We start from the raw sequence: 18,202 nt of genomic DNA, 5'->3' as shown, positions 1-18,202 counted from the left end.
TCCTCCCATTTTTCAGGGAGTCCGATTATTCTCAAATTGTCTCTCCTGGATCTGTTTTCCAGGTCTGTTGTCTTTCTGGTAAGGTACTTGACAGTCTTTTCAATTGTCTCATTTCTCTGGTTTTGCTTGACTCCCTCTTGGTTTCTCCTTGAGTCATTCATTTCTACTTGTTCCAGTCTAATTTTCAATGATGTATTTTCTTCACTCACTTTTTTTATATCTCTTTGTAATTGTCCAATTGAGTTTTTATCTTCTATGGAATTTTTTTCCATTTTATCCATTTTATTTTTTAGAGAGCTGATTTCTTTTTCCAGTTCACTAATCCTGTTTTCCTTGGAGTTGTTTACCTTTTCCAGCTCACTAATCTTGTTTCTCAATGATTTGATTTCTTTATCCATTCTGTCTTTGAATGCATGGGATGACTTCTCCAGGCTCTCTTGCCAAGCTTCCCTTTCCTTTTCCCATTTCTCTTCCAGCTCTCTTGTGAGAGCCTTTTTTATTTCCTCTATGAGGTTCTTTTGTATTGAGGAGCAGCTTATATCCCTCCCAGGGGATACATCTGGGGACATTCTGTTCCTAGTCTCCTCAGCATTTGAAGTCTGCTCCCTCTCCACACAAAAGCTGTCAATGGTTAGAGCCCTTTTGAATTTTTTATTCATTTTGTCAGAATCAAAGAAAACAAACTGACAAGAGAAGCAATTGGTCTGTTTTGCGGGGGATAGGGCTGGATGTTATTAATGGGCTTCCTCTACAGACTGGGGATAGGGCAGCAGAGAGCCACTAACAGAACAGCAATGACTGTACTGAGTCTGCGCTCTGAGGCTCCGAGAACGCACCGAGTCAGTCCAGGTGGGGGTTGGGGGTGGCCGGGCTCTGAGAGACGCTGGCTTTCTGGGGTTTTAATCTTCACCTCCGGTGTTTACACCCTCTCTGCTGCTCCTGGCTTGCTGCCAAGACGGAGCATCCACACTGGGGCAAAAGCCCTTTCGCAGAAACTGCAGAGATCACACCCCTCCCCCTCCGGTCTGAGCTGTGTGAGCTGCCTGTCTTGCTCTGGCTGTCTGCCCTCAGTCTGCGCCCAGTCTGATTGACCCTCCCCCAACAAACACAGACCTTTTCTGGCGACTTTCAAGGATGTCTTCTCTTGGTGATAATTTGTGGATTTCTTTCTGGGTCAAGCATTAAGTCAGAGGCTTGTCATGAAGTAAGTTCTGAGAGAAAGCGAGGAGCTCAAGCAGCTGTCTGCCTCCACGCCGCCATCTTAGCCGGAAGTCTCGGGCTTTTCTTTTTAATTGAATGTCTAGTAGTAGAATCTCTGGATCAAAAGGCATGGAAATTTTCTCTTTCATTCATTGTTGTTTTAAGTAATTTTAAAAATTGATATCTTTTTAAAAATTGCTAGTTTTCCACAGTTTTGCTTTCAGAGAACTATCCTGTATAAAAATAATATTTTTAAAGAAAAAAAATTAGTAAAGTTGATAAATACATAGCAAAAGTTCGAAAATAATTTGCAATATACAATTTTGTACCTCTGCAAACAGGTGGGATAAAGCCATGCTACTTCTTTATAATTTTGAAACATTAACTTTATTTGTTTAAAAAATATTTTCATTATTGTGATTATTGTACGTATCATTTTCTTACCTCTGTTTACATGTAGATCTCTTCATGTTTCACTAATTTCATCATATGTGTAATTTCTTACAACATAGTGATATTCCATTATATTCATGTCTCTTAATTTATTTAGCCATTCCCCAGTTTTCCTTCTTGTTTTCAATTCTTTGTTTTCTAAAGAAGTGCTCTTTTTAATATCTTAGTGTATATTGGGAGTTTCTTCTTGTCAATTTTCTTGTCAAATTTCTTCTTGGGATATAAACACTACTAGAATATGTATAAAAGAAAAGAGATATTTTAATCACTTTATTATTGTAATTCCAAATTGTTAATAAAGATTATTATATTGACTTCATTATGTTACATAGATATGCTTCTCATTTTACAACACTGACTTTCCCTACCTTTTAATATCTTTGCCAATTGCCTTATTGCATTTTTAACATAAATTTATTTTCATTTATTTAGGGTCACACAGCAATGCTTAATACTGGCTGCTGGCATCCCAAAATAAAGGAAGAATTTTTGACTTGTTCCAACGATGGGTGAGTGAATATTCTTAATATGAGGCATGTGCAACAACATTGCAAGATTTTCTTTAACTTATATTTTAAGCTAATATTCACCTTTTTAGAAAACAACTCCCCAAAATGTATAGTTTTTGATGGGGGCTGTGGCCCTTTTAAGATTCCTTTCCTGATCTCCAACTTCCTTTGGGACTGACCTTTGATTTACAAGATCTGGTTAAAACCACCCTTTTGTATTCCAAGGGGAGAGATCTGGATCTGAGCCAGTTTGGGCTGTACCCAGCCCCCATTCTAATGATCTGCTGAGGTCGCCCAACCCCTACCTGGTGGGTTCTGGCTATCAAGGAATCAACCTGGGCTCCACCCATATGCTCCTTCAAGCAAATAAAAGAGCCAAGCTGGAATCATCTCTTGATAGAGTTGAAACATGCAGGCAACCATGCTTTGCATCACAGACTCTCTGTCCTGCCACTTTTGGTGTATTTCTTCCTCTATCTAATACCTTTTACTAACCAGACTTTAACCTTACTACCAAACCCTACAATAAACCTCTTTTTATCAATCTAGGTTTTCAGGCTTGTAAATTCATTTACAGGGGACTCTCGGCACCACTAGACCTCATTTAACTTTGTGTCCTTGCACCGAATCCAAAGGAGTTGCAGGGGAGCTCCACTTGACTCCCTGTACCCCAAATCTGCCACTAGACCTCAATCCTAATTTTATTGAGGTATAGATAGACCCATCAGTTTTTATATACAATAATTTTTTGTTTGTGTTTCTATATATGTTTGCCAGTGAATGTTATTTTTAAAAATAAAAATCTTGGGTTTTTAATGTTGCTTTATTATTTTTAATGAAGAGATCCATAAACAATATTGATAGCAATTGAGAAATCAGTCCATCAAGCATGCATTTCTTTTTTTATTGAAATAATTATAACTTTTTATTGACAGTACATATGCATGGGTAATTTTTTACAACATTATCCCTTGCACTCAACTTCTGTTCTGATTTTTCCCTTCCCTCCCTCCACCCCCTCCCCTAGATGGCAAGCAGTCTTATATATGTTAAATATGTTATAGAATATCCTAGATACAATGTATGTGTGCAGAACCATACAGTTCTCTTGTTGCACAGAAGAATTGGATTTAGAAGGTAAAAATAACCTGGGAAGAGAAACAAAAAAGCATGCATTTCATAAGTGTGTAACCCATAGTAAATACTAGGCTAAGACTTGGGAATGCATAGATAAAAGTGAAATAATCACTCCTTCGAGGAGGTTACATTACTTATGATTTTCTTCTTCTGTTTTTTTTTTTATACTTTAAAGCACAAATAGGAGAGTAATAGCCAGGGAGGGATATTTTGACTTGGAAAGTTTCAGGAATGAAGCAGGCACATCCTTTCTAGCATCAGTTGCAAAAAAAGTTGATTTGATCATGATTTCAAAACTAGAAAGTAAGAATAAGAATAGAGTTTATTTTTCACTTTGTCTCAAGGTAGTTTATGAGAAGATTCACAGAATATAAATTGCCCCATAGCTGGAGCTAATCTAAATATGTTGTACTGTTGTTGAAGCATTTACCAGTTAGGTAAATGACCTAAGAGTAGACCCCAGGACAGAAGTTCCTGAGTTAAAAAGATTGGTTTTTAGTTTAGGGGAGAAGATGACTGGGTAGTAGCATGATTAGAGAATTTGAGAAGATATTTTTATACTATAATCATATCATCTAAGATTTGTATTAGGGCAGTTAATTTGACTGCAATGTTTAGGTAGGAGAAGAAACTTGCTAGGTAACTATTGTATTGATAATAGGGGTATGACCTGAAGTGATAGTTCTGAGAATTGATATAATGATAGCAGGGGCAAAATTCACATTCTTTGTGATAAGATTGGATTCACATATGCAGTAAAATGTTGGAATTGTGGTTCTGAAACTCTCACTTAAGTAGCAGTGATATTTAATATGAGAATTATGAAGGAACCAATGTAGAGTCAATAATAACCTGGAGAAATGACTATATTAAAGTATTGTAGAGAAGAGTAAGAACCAGAAAAGAGGCTGTCAAAGAATTATGATAATGAAAGTAAAGAGAGAAGTGTATCGAGAAGGAAGAAGATAAAACAGACATTCTGTAAATGTTGCACAAACATCAAGAAGTTTCAGAACTGTAACTATTGAATGTGGTGATGATTTGGGTGATTGAAATATTCATGTTCTTTAAGATTTTTTTTCTACTTGATTTTGTAACATTGATTTTGTAATATTTTTAATGCTGAAATTTCTAGTGCTTCCTTTCTGCATGGATGATTATTATTCCTCCTGCTGGTCATTTCTTACAAAGCAATAATATTCCATAACCTTCATATACCACAATTTACCCAACCATTCTCCAATTGATGGACATCCATTCATCTTCCAGTTTCTAGCTACAACAAAAAGAGCTGCCACAAACATTTTGGCACATACAGGTCCCTTTCCGCTCTTTAGTATTTCTTTGGGATATAATCCCAATAACAGCAATGCTGGGTCAAAGGGTATGCACAGTTTGATAACTTTTTGGGCATAGTTCGAAATTGCTCTCCAGAATGGCTGGATTCTTTCACAACTCCACCAACAATGTATTAGTGTCCCAGTTTTCCCACAGGCCCTCCAACATTCATCATTATTAGTTCCTGTCATCTTAGCCAATCTGACAGGTGTGTAGTGGTATCTCAGAGTTGTCTTAATTTGCATTTCTCTGATCAGTAATGATTTGGAACACTCTTTCATATGAGTAGAAATAGTTTCAATTTAATCATCTAAGAATTGTCTGTTCATATCCCTTGACCATTTAATGGATGATTATTAAACAAGATGGAAACACATAAAAACTGACTGCACTGGAGGAGAAAATGCCCACATAATTTAATACAAATATATAAAATCCAAAATGCTTTAATGGAACTATAATTCTTGAAATCTTTTTAATCCTTACATGTTCATAAAGCTTTTACTTATAAAGAAATATATTAAAGCATAACTTTAGGACTAATGTGTTATGCCAAAGAAGAAAGCAAAACCCAGGCTGTGTTTTTATAACTTTAAAATTAGAACAATTATCCTTAGTTATATGAAGATTTCTTTTTGATTGAATAGACCTTCATGAAAGTAGGCCATAAATTAAAGCACAGTGTGGCAAAAAAAAAAAAAAGATATGCCAACTCTGGACACCACTTACTCACTGCCTGCTGTCATTTCCTTTGTCATGTACTAGCAACAGAATTAGTCAGTGATACCAGCCAAGCTTAGGTAAGGCAAGTAAAGAAATGAGCAAGGGGAGAGGATATTAATATAGCACAAATGATCAGAAAAATGTAATAAAATAGTCTACTTATTTGTAGACTGAACACAACCTCAACCTTCTAGAAAATAGCCCTTAGCATGAGGGAAAGATAACTTTTTTTTAAATTAAAATTTCTGTTAAAAAACAAAACAATAGAATAGAAAAAAGAAAGACAGAAAAGGAAAATAAAACAAACAAAAAAAATAGAACACTATCATGTGCCCAGCAGAACATCAGGGAGAATTCAAAATATATAATAAAAAATTTTCAATTCAAGAAAGGATACATAATAGTAGAAGAAATTATATTCATAAGGATCCACCTTTTCTTTGCTTTCTTGTAGGTTTTTCTTTTGTTCCCTGATGCACATTTTTTTACTTAATTATTTTTTTCCTCTTTCATCCCCTCTACTTCCCTCAGATAAGCTCTAGTTAAGCACACACACACACACACACACACACACATATATATATATATAAAATGTATATACATTCACATGTACACACATACACACACACTTTTACTTCCCACACACACTCGCCTCCCCATATACACATACATATATAATAATACTCATCCATAAACTCACACACATATACATATATCTATATATACACATACATAGAGCGACAAGCACATATCTACCCATTCCTGATATGAGTAGGTTTTCAGAACTATGACCTCTCCTCCTCCCTCTAATGCCTCTTTTCTATTCTTCCTCTGTACCTCATTTGTATAACATAATTACTATTTTTATCTTAACTCTGTTCCAATCTTCCTTTTGAACTATCCAATTGCTAATGTTAATCTTAAATATGTATTGTATATTTTGTGTAAAAAACATGAAACAATTTGTCCATGTTAAGTTCTTTGAAATTGAACTTGGATATTATTAGTATTATATGTTAAATTTTCTGTTGAATTCGAGTTTGGTTGAAAGAAAGTTCTGAAAATCTGCAAGTTCATTTAATGTCCATTTTCTTCATTCAATATTATGCATAATTTAGTTAAATAATGATATTTTTGGTTGCAGACCTAGTTCTTTTGATTGCCTATAGATTTGATTCTGTGGTCTTTTATTATGGGTATTGCCTGTATGATTCTAATTGTAGCATCACCATATTTAGATTATTTTTTCCTTGTTTCTTGCCAAATATTGTCTTTGATCTAAAGTTTTGAAATTTGACAATAATATTCCTTTGTGTTTTCCTCAAAGGATCTTTTTGAGGTGATTATTGATGGATATTTTAAATATTTTTACTGTCTCCTGTTCTATCACTCTAGGACAATTTTCTTGGATTATTTCCTGCAGTATTGTGTCAAGGTTCTCTTTTTGGTTACAATTTTCTGGCAGTTCAATATTTTCTCTTCATCTGTTCTTCAAATCTGTTTTTTACTTACATAAGATGTTTCATATTTTGTTCTATTTTCTCATTCTTTATACTCTGTTTCATTATTTGTTGGTCTATTATGGCTTCATTGACTTTTAGCCTTGCCCAATTTAAAATTTTTTTTGAAGTTATTTTATTAAATAGCTTTTTATTTACAAAACATATGTATGAGTAATTTTTCAACATTGACCCTTGCAAAACCTGTTCCACATTTTTCCCTTCTTACCCCCACCCCTCCCTTAGATGGTAGGTAGTCCAATACATATTAAATATATTATCTTGTACAAGAAAAATTGGATCTAGAAAGGAAAAAAAAACAAACCCTGAGGAGGAAAACAAAAATTCAAGCAAACAATAATAGAAAGAGCGAAAATACTATGATGTAATCCACACTCAGTTCCCATATTCCTCTCTCTGCGTGTAGATGACTCTCTTCATTACTGGACATATGGAACTGGTTTGAATCAACTCATTGTTGAAGAGAGCCAAGTCCATCAGAATTTATCATCATATAGTCTTGTTGTTGCTGTGTATAATCTCCTGATTCTGTTCATTTCACTTAGCATCAGTTCATGTAAATCTCTCCAGGCCTCTCTGAAGTTATCCTGGTGATTTTCTTACAGAACAATAATATTCCATAACATTCATATATCACAAATTATTCAGCCATTTTCTAAATGATGGGCATCCATTCAGTTTCCATTTTCTAGCTACTACAAAAAGGGCTGCCACAAACATTTTTGCACATGTGAGTCCCTTTTCCTCTTTTAAGATCTCTTTGGGATATAAGCCTAGTAGTAACACTGCTGGATCAAAGGGTATGCACAGTTTGATAACTTTTTGAGCACAGTTCCAAATTGCTCTCCAGAATGGTTGGATTCGTTCATAGTTCCACCAACAATGTATCAGTGTCCCAGTTTTCCTACATCCCCTCCAACATTCATCATTATCTTTTTCTGTCATTTTAGCCAACCTGAGAGGTGTGTAGTGGTATCTCAGAGTTATCTTAATTTGTATTTCTTTAATCAATAGTTATTTGGAGCACCTTTTCATATAACTAGAAATAGTTTCAATTTTTTCATCTGAAAATTGTCTGTTCATATCTTTTGACCATTTGTCAATTGGAGAATAGCTTGATTTCTTATAAATTTGAGTCAATTCTCTATATATTTTGGAAATGAGGCTTGGTCAGTGCCATACTAGTTTATAATTTTCCTAGCAATTTTTGTCAAATAGTGAATTTTTATCCCAAAAATTGGGATCTTTGGGTTTGTCAAACACTAGATTGTTATAATTATGGACTGTTTTGTCCTGTGAACCTATTCACTGATCAACTAGTCTATTTCTTAGCCAATACCAAATGGTTTTGATGACTGCTGCTTTATAATATAATTTTACGTCTGGTACAGTTAGGCCACCTTCATTTGATCTTTTTTTTTTTTTTTTCACTAGTTCCCTTGAAATTCTTGACTGTTCTTCCAGGTGAATTTTGTTGATATTTTTTCTAGGTCAGTAAAATAATTTCTTGAGAGTTTGATTGGTGTAGCACTAAATAAATAGATTAGTTTATGTAGTACTGTCATCTTTATTATATTTGCTTGATCTATCCAAGAGCATTTGATATTTTTCCAATTATTTAGATCTGACTTTATTTGTGTGGAAAATATTTTGTAATTTTGCTTATAAAGTTCCTGACTTTCCCTTGGCAGATAGTATATTTTATACTATCAACAATTATTTTAAATGGAATTTCCTTTTGAATCTCTTGCTGTTGGATTTTGTTGGTGATGTATAAAAATGCTGATGATTTATGTGGATTTATTTTGTATCTTGCAACTTTGCTAAAGTTGTGGATTATTTCTAATAGCTTTTTAATTGATTTTTTGGAGTTTTTTAAGTATACCATCATCTCATCTTACTCTAATTCCTTTCTATTTTTTTCTTCTCTTAGTGTCAAAGCCAGCATTTCTAATATAATATTGAATAGTGGGCAACCTTCTTTCATCCCTGATCTTATTGGGAATGGTTTCACTTTATCCCCATTACATATGATGCTTACTGATAGTTTTAAATAGATGCTACTGACTAAGGAAAAGTCCATTCCTATACTCTCTAGTGTTTATAATAGGAATGGGTGTTGGGTTTTATCAAATGCTTTTTCTGCATCTATTGAGATGATCATATGGTTTTTGTTAACTTGGTTATTGATATATTCAATTATACTAATAGTTTTTCTAATATCGAACCATCCCTGCATTACTGGTATGAATCCTACTTGGTCTTTTGTATATTATCCTGGAGATTATTTTCGGTAATCTCTTTGCTATTATTTTATTTAAGATTTTTGCATCAATATTCATTAGGGAAATTGGTCTATATATTTTTTCTCTGTTTTTGTCCTACCTGATTTATGTATCATTATCATGTCTGTGTCATAAAAGGAATTTAGTAAGAGCCCTTCATTCCCTATTTTTTCAAATAGTTTATATAGCATTGGATTTAATTGTTCTTTAAATGTTTAGTAGAATTCACATGTAAATCCATCTGGTTCTGGGGATTTAAGTAATAAATTAAATAGTCCTATGGACTATTTAAGTAATTTATTTTCTCCTCTGTTAATCTGGGCAATCTATATTTTTAAAGGTATTCTTCTACTTCATTTAGATTATCAAATTTATTGGCATAAAGTTGGGCAAAGTAACTCATAATAATTGCTCTGATTTCCTCTTCATTGGTGGAAAGTTCTCCCTTTCCATTTTGAGACTAAGAATTTGATTTTCCTCTTCCCTTTTTCTAATCAAATTTACTGAAGGTTTATCTATTTTGTTGGTTTTTTTCATAAAACCAAATCTGTTTTATTTATTAATTCAATATTTTTTTTTACCTTCAATTTTATCAATCTCTCCTTTTATTTTTAGAATTTCAAGTTTGGTATTTAATTGGGGGGTTTTAATTTGCTCTTTTTCTAGCTTTTTTTTTTTTTTTTTTTTGATTGCAAGCCCAATTCATTGATCTTCTCTTTCTCTATGCAAGTAAATATCTAGAGATATAAAATTTCCTCTTATTATCACTTTGGCTGCATCCCACAAATTTAAGTATATTGTCTCATTATTGTCATTCTCTTGAAATTTTATTATATTTCTAAGGCTTTTTGAGTAACTCTTTCTTTTTTTCTCTGAGGCTGGGGTTAAGTGACTTGCCCAGGGTCACACAGCTAGGAGGTGTTAAGTGTCTGAGACCAGATTTGAACTTGGGTCCTCCTGAATTCAGGGCTGGTGCACTATCCACTGCGCCACCTAGCTGCCCCTGAATACTTTTTTTCTTACTGCTTTGATCTAGAAGCTTTCAATTTAGTTTATGACATTCCTGGGAATTTTCAATTTATAATTTTTTTAAAAACATAATATCCAGTTTTTTATTAGTAATTAGTAAGAATGAGTTATATGCCTCACTTCCTATTTCCCTGAATCAATCTACATTAGGGGTCCTCAAACCATGGCCCATGAGCCAGATGCGGCCCGCTGAGAATGTTTATGTGGCCCGCCTATGGCAAAATCAGACCTGAAGTGACGTTTGACCTAAGCTTGTGTTAGCAATGCACACTTCTGGCACTGGGCTGATGTGGTGGAGACAGCGTGTGAGGCGCTCCAACAGTCTGAGGGATAGTGAATTGGCCCCCTATTTAAAAGTTGGAGGACCACTGATTCTACATTTTGATACCCAATGCAAGCCTCTGTTGCATTTTGGACATGGGGTTTTGGGTCTTTTCTCCCTGTTTTTTCACTCTATCAAATGCCTTAGTTTACCACATTGAAAGCATTGACAAGTCTCTCTGAAAGGCCCTTCAGAAAAAGGATCTTGTCTTCCCATGCTCAGATCTTGGGAAGTCTGCATCATAGCCTGGCTATAAAAGGTATTTGTGCTCACTGTGGCACAGTGTCTTATGATCTCCTCTAAAGGAGTATCCTTGTGTAGTCCTAATATAATTCTTCTACAAACCTCAGCATTTTCTTTAGCAAGTTGTCTTATCATAATTTGTGTTGCTACATTTTCACCAATAGTTTGTATCACAGCTGTTTGCAGACATCCCATGAAAACAGCAAAGGGTTCATTTGGACCTTGTGGTATTTTCGTGAAGAATTCTCCTCTATCTTGTTTTCTGGGAGGGTGCACTATGCTTTTATAGCCGCAGAAGCAATTTGCTCATATGCTGCTGTAAGGTAATTAAGCTGTGATAAAGTATCTGCATAAAAACCTACACCTGCTAGTTGATCAAAGGTGACTGGTATATTAATTCCAGGTTGCTATTTTGTTAGACTTGTATTCTACAGGATTCATTATACTCAGAAAGCCACAAGTTTTGTCCAGTTTCTAAACATGTCCTTGCTATAGATTTCCAGTCATTAGGGGTTAAAATTTCAAAAACCAAATTCTCTAATAACATTTTAACATAAGATGATGTAGACCCATAAAGAAGCCTTTTTCAGATCTTTGATAATTTCTAGATTAAACGGACTGTATTTTCTTTTTTCTTTCTTTCTTTTTCTTTTTTTCTTTTTTTTTGACCTGAAGAGTCAAACTCTTCAATCACAGGGTATGCTTCTATTTTTAAATCAGATCCTGCCCTTCATCTTTATAATTAATGCCTTTTGTAATCCTGTCATAGGGGATAAACAAAGCTGCTGTGTACGTGGTGCTGATTGAGAAGCACCATACTGCTTAATTTCATTAGCACTTTACTTAACTCCTTTCTTGTCTATTTCTTCATGCTTTTCAGCTGCTTTGTTAGTACCATCTCCCTCCTGCTCTTTCTCCTTTTTCCTTAATTTAAAACTTGTGGGATTCCTTAATCAAATTGTGTTATGCTGTATATATAGAATGTTTCCTTAGGAATTGAATCAGGATCATTATTATTGTAACATTCAATTAGTTGCTCTCCCACTAGTTTCCACTTATCTGGCTCTAATTTTTCTTCCTTAGAGAATCAAGTCAAAGTGTACTCTAATATTTTTAAGAGTTCAAAGATTTGCTCCCAAGTTACAATCAAACCTTGCTTATTTATTAACCTCATTATGCTTTCTACACACTTCCCTTGGGATGGGGAAGGCTCTTTTCTTTGTATTTGCCCCATTTTAGTTGAAAAATGAAAGTGACTAGTTTAATCATTCTATTTCCTAGTCACAGGGACTTCTCCACTGAACTTATGATCATGTCAGTTGAATTCCTGAATACAGGTCTTTACTCCATGTTTATACACCAAAATGTAATGTTTAGGCTAGCTTTCTGGAGGTCCTTCAGATGGGGCATGATCTCAGCTGGATAGAGACCACGATAATGGTCAGGAATAGAGTCTAGAGTCTTTGTTTCCTTCACAGTCTATCTCCTTCAGTCTATGTCTGTCATAGTCTGACCCAGTCTCCTCCAATAGGCTGACAGTCTGACAGTCTCAACCAGTCTCAGTCTCAATCTGACTTTGTCCCCAGTTTTCTCAGTCCTTAAATACCCTATTACAGTTACATCATCACAGTATACTGAGTATAAGCCAATCTAAAGTGATTATATCATTATATCAAACTAGAATGATTGTATCATTATATCATACTAGATATATGTGAAGTAGAGAACCATTATCTCATCAATTCCACTGAGTTAACGGCTTGTTTCAAATAAACTTCTCCAGAGTTCCTGCCTTCTGCAGAATTTTTTTTCCATTTCACACATTCTGTTTTTTTAGGTGTTATTTTCTTTTTCCATTTCACACATTCTGTTTTCCTGGGAGTTATTTTGCTTTTCCATTTCACAAATTCTGTTTTTCAGGGAGTTGTTTACTTTTTACATTTTGTCAAGTATATCTTTTAATGAGTTATATGCCTTTTTCAAACCCTTTTTCAAAGTTTTCATTTCCTTTCCCCATTTTTCTTCTAGCTCTCTTTTAAGATCCTTTTTAATTTCTTCTAGGATAGTCTTGTGTGGGGACCAATTTTGATTCTTTTGAATCCTAGGGATTGAATTTAGACTTAGAAATATATATATTTTTAGAATGATTTCAAGAGCAAAGTGGAAATTAACTCATTAAATGCTGTTTTGTACTTCTTGGAGTGAAAAGAGAATTCATGGAGTTAAAGAAGGAAATAAAATAATTAGAAATGTTTTTTGATTGCAGGACAGTGAGGTCAGGAATAGTAATATAATATAGCAAGTTGGAGGGAAGAGTGTGCATTCCCTTGAAGGTAAGTAAGAACACAGAAAAACGAAGAGAAGAGTAGGGGAATATGTTCTTTATATGATTAGAGCCCATTATGATATATGTTTGAATGTTTAAAGTATTTGCATCTCCTTGGGCATTTGAGGTTTTCCATTTGTATGAACACATAGTTAAAATTAGTTTATTGTTTTTAGAATATCTGATCTACATTTGTTATTGTTGAGTAATTGCAGTTATATCCAACTCTTCATGATCCCATTTGGGGTTTTCTTGGCACAAGTACTGGAGTAGTTTGCCATTTTATTCTCCAGCATATTTTTACAAATGAAGAAGCTAAGTCCAATGGGGTGAAGTGATTTCCTAAGTTCACACAATTAAGTTAGTGTTCGAGGCCAGATTTGAACTTATGAAAATAAATCTTCCTGATTCCAGGGTCAGTACTTCAGTACTCTGTCCACTACTCCACTTACCTGCCCCATCTGGGCCATAGGATTAATAATTGCTTGTTGAAAAAAAAAAACAAATGAACAGCCAATGGTAGTTTAAAATTAGGAGCCATTAAATTTTTTCATTATTTTTACATTTGTTAAATGTTACCATTTCTTATTGTTTATAATATAGTGATATTTACTATTAGTATTATTGCAAGAGATTTGTGATGCTTAAGAATACAAAGAATAAAAAGAATTATTCAAACCATCCATTATCTGGAAGTTTTCTTACCACACTTTTGGGGGTATTTTCATGTGAGCAAACAGGTCTGAATGATATTAAATTCTTTAGCAACAGGTGTTCTTTGTCCCTTGTCTCATTTTTTTTCTTTTTCTTAAACAGAATTACAACCAGTCTTGAAATTTAGCAGTCCTTCATTTTGTGGTTTATCATTATGGCTAGGACCAAGGTTATTTTTTACATTTGCTTTACTCTTAAAACATTCCTGTCATAATTCATACTTTTAACCTTTCTTCCACCAAAAGCCTTCCTTTCCCAGTTCAACATTAAAATAATATCTTTGAGTCTGGTAACTACTCTCCACTGGGGAATGACATAAATAAGTCACTTAGCATACATTTTGGTCCTGCTGGTGGTCAAATCATATTTGTGATTATTTTATTAGGTAATGAGGCTGTGTCCATTTTTCCTGTGTCAGGTTTATTCATTTACTTTTGAGGTTGCTGTTCTCAATATTAAGGTAAGTTTGCTTGAAGTGGAATAACAATAGAATTGTTTATCTTCAGAGCAAATGGTATGAATTGTATTCAATTAAGACTTTTTGTATATCATTGATTTATAAACATAACAGAAAAATGGAGTAATAACAAGTTAACTTATTACATGTCTGATCTACATAAATTTTAGTGCATCAGATTAATTATATACTATACATAAAATGTTTTGAAATGGGTCATTTTAACAATCCCTTAGAAATCTCCATGGTTCCCAGATCATCTATTTTCCTTACTGCCATATTGGTAGCATAAACTCATTCAATTTTTTTTTTTTGTGTGTTTTGCTTCATTTTATTACCTTTCTTATTGTTGAATTTAAATACATCTTTAAGCTAAAAAGCAGTCCTAATTATAAAATTTAAATAATAAAAATAAATTATACAAAGAAATCCTTTTTTAAAAAATTGAAGCTTTTTATTTATAAAGCATATGCATAGGTAATTTTTCCAACATTGATCCTTGCATAACCTTTTGTTGCAAATTTTCCTCTCTTTTCTCCCACCCCCTCTCCTAGCTGGCAGGTAGTCCAATACATGTTAAATATGTTGAAATACATGTTAGATCCAATATGTGTCTATATATTTATATAGTTATCTTGTTGCACAAGAAAAATCAGATTAAGAAGGAAGAAAAAGAAAAACTGAGAAAGAGAAAACACAATGCAAGTAAATAACAACAGAGAGAGTGAAAATGCTATGTTGTGTTCCACACTTTGTTCCCACGGTTCTGGGTGTAGATGGCTTGTTTAAAGATATAAAAATACAGGGTATAGAGTGCAGATAGAGAGTACCTTTACAGTTAGAGAGTGACTTCTTCACAAATGTGTGAAAGCAATAATTAATGTGAGGTAAGTTGGAAATAGTCAGTGATTAATAAGATAAGATTGAAGACACTGAGTGGTGCCAACTTGTGAATAATCTTGAATTCCAAGCAAAAAAAACTGCATTTTACTTGAGTGTTAGTGCATAACTGATGGAAACATAAGAAAATGACATGCCCAGACAATAAGTTCATGAATTTAGAATTAGAAAGTACAATCAGAAGGGATATGATCTCATTTTATAGCATTTTATAGCAGAGAAAACAGTCCAGATAGTTTAAGTGATTTGCCCAAAGATATATATATATATATATATATATATATATATATATATATATATATATATATATATATATATATATACACAGATATAGATATATATCTATATATCTATATCTATATATCTATATCTATATCTATCTATCTATCTATCTATCTATCTATCTATCTATCTATCTATCTATATACACTAAGGGGATTCACGCCCTGTTTCTTTGACTCTAAAACCATTGCTCTTTGTGCTATTACTTCTTTGGAACTATGTGTAAAGAAGAATAATTCTGGCATTGGTATGAAGAAGGATGAAAAGGGAAGACTATAGTGAGGAAGGCCTTTAAGAAAACTTTGTTTAGAACCAGGAAAACATAGTACAGAGCAAAAGCAAGATTATGTGATCAATTATAATAGGCTTAGGACTTCTCAGCAATTCATTGATCTAAAGCAATTCCAAAAACTTTAGACAGAAAATGCATCAACATCCAGAGAGGTTAAAAAAAACAAAACAAACCCCCCCCCCAAAAAAAAAAAAACAAAAACAAAAAAACAAACGGTTGTATGTATAACCTATATCAGATTGCTTGCTTTCTTGGAGAGGGGGGAAGATAGGGGGTACAGAGAGAAAAGATTTGAGAACTTAAAGTCTTACAAAAATGAATATTGAAAACTATCTTTACATGTAATTGGAAAAAATACTATTAAAAAAAAGGAAAACTGTTGAAAAAAACTGATTTCATAGTAATTTGAGTCTGTACCACGATAGTAGTACCATAAATAGGAAAGGTGGTAGTTTTTTACAATTATTGAGAAGATGGAATAAAAAAATTTAACTTTCCGAATGTGGGAAAATTATAGGAATGTCCTCGTATCTTCATTGAATGCTGCTTGATCTACTTTGTTCCTAGTTCTTTGCTATTACAAAAAGTGATGGTAAAATTTTTTTGTTGTATTTGGAGAATTTTTTCTCGTCAATGGCTTCCTTGGGATATGAGCCCAGTAAATAGTCTTTGATTCAGAGGGTTTGTAAGATTTAATCACTTTATTTGCAAGGTCAGTGCAAAAACTCAGGGAGTTTTTGTTTTGCATTTCTCGTGCTATTAATGATTTGGAACATTCTTTCATATGGTTGTGAATACTTTGCAATTTTTTTTTCCCAGAGCAGTTCATATCCTTTACTACCTGTTGGGAAATAGTTATTAATCTTTTATATTTATTAATTGTTTACATATTTTTAGATACCAAACTTTTCAAAGAAAGTTGATATATGAAGTGTTTTTTTTCCCTTTCTACTGCTTTTCCTTCTTATCCTACATGCATTAATTTTGACTCTCTATACTTTTACCTTTTAGAGTTTTTTATCATAAAAGAACACTATATTTTGTCAGAAGCTTTTGTTTAATTTTTTTTTTTTTTAACCAAATAGTGTGTGCCTAAAGTCTGCCAGCTATAAGGCATAGTTAACCTTCTGCAGTCTGATGACATCTTTAGAATTGGAATTAATGCCTTTTTATTTTGTGATGAAAAGATAAAAGATGAAAAATGACCATCATATGGGTTGAGGAATTCTATGGTCAGGTTACCAGGAATATCATCAACATGAGTAATATTTTAAAAAAATATTGGCTAATATAGAGTGTGTATATGCTTTTTAGAAATTCTTCTGCTAAAAGTGGTTTCTTTCTATCTTCCTTCTCCCCAAGTACAACTTACTTGTATTAAGGTAGCAAAATCCAGCAAGAGAAGTTTTGCTTTGGTCCATTGTCTCCTGTACTTGATTCACACCTGCAGCTACAGGGTATTGGATTTATAACCATCTATTTATATAGTCCATCAGCTTTTTTGCTCTTAAAGTGACTGCTCCTGAAAACTAGCACTTCTGCTTTTTCTGGATTTTCACTGCCTTCCTTTTCAGTGAATATATTTATTTTTATATAAACCCTCAAGAGAGTCTCCATTGTCCTATTTTTTTTTTTTTTAACCTTTCATATCAATGAAAACTCTGCAAAGTTTGCATCTAATGGACACTGAAGAGGGCCTTTGTCCTGTGACTTAGTTTTTCAGTTTTGATTTCAATACTCTTGAATAAACTGATCATTAATGGCTTCATATTAAGGTAGGAAAAAGTAGTAATTCTTTCTCTTATTCTTAAGTGTAATTTATTTGGATATACATAGAATGAATTGCACTCTTCTCTTTTTGAGTTAGTACACACATTAATGAGATCACAAATCCATCCAAATTGTTATGGGATTTTTTTTTTTTTTTTGTCTTTAGGATCAAGAATTTAAGATTTGCATGTTTGGGAATAAGATGAAAGTACTTGTATTTGAACTAAAGAAATAACACACTACAAGAAATAAGACACTTTTGGCTTCCTTAGGTAAATATAAAGCTTATTTCTAAGATGATAAGATGAAAGCTATAGCTAATTCTTTTCATTCTTTATTAGGAATTTCTTGAAATCATTCAATACTTGGTAAACTTTCTTTTTTTTAAAATAACAGATTTTATTTTATTGTTATCTTTTGTTTTTAAAATCCTAGTATTGGGGGCAGCTAGGTGGTGCAGTGGATAGAGCACCAGCCCTGAATTCAGGAGGACCTGAGTTCAAATGTGGTCTCAGACACTTAATACTTCCTAGCTGTGTGACCCTGGGCAAGTCACTTAACCCCAGCCTCAGAAAAAAGAAAAAAAAATCCTAGTATTTCCTCCTTCCGAATCCTCAATATTAATAATTAAGATGAAAATTTTGAAATTGCTGATAGTGAAAATAAACAAATATATTTAAGTGAAATTATCAATGAATAGAC

The 18,202-nt window shown here is 33.3% G+C and overlaps 1 protein-coding gene across 1 annotated transcript in view; it reads left to right on the top strand.

Moving 5' to 3' along the window:
- Window positions 1-18,202, top strand: part of WDR70 (WD repeat domain 70) — a 295,974-nt gene that overhangs the window by 87,635 nt on the left and 190,137 nt on the right. The window contains 1 exon segment of the mRNA XM_074282629.1: window positions 2,086-2,162. Within this exon segment, the coding sequence (XP_074138730.1) occupies window positions 2,086-2,162 (77 nt within the window).

The sequence above is a fragment of the Sminthopsis crassicaudata genome, chromosome 1, assembly GCF_048593235.1.
Source record: "Sminthopsis crassicaudata isolate SCR6 chromosome 1, ASM4859323v1, whole genome shotgun sequence".
NCBI lineage: Eukaryota > Metazoa > Chordata > Mammalia > Dasyuromorphia > Dasyuridae > Sminthopsis > Sminthopsis crassicaudata.
Note: the sequence above shows the minus strand (reverse complement) of the source record. Positions and strands in the feature narration are given on the sequence as shown.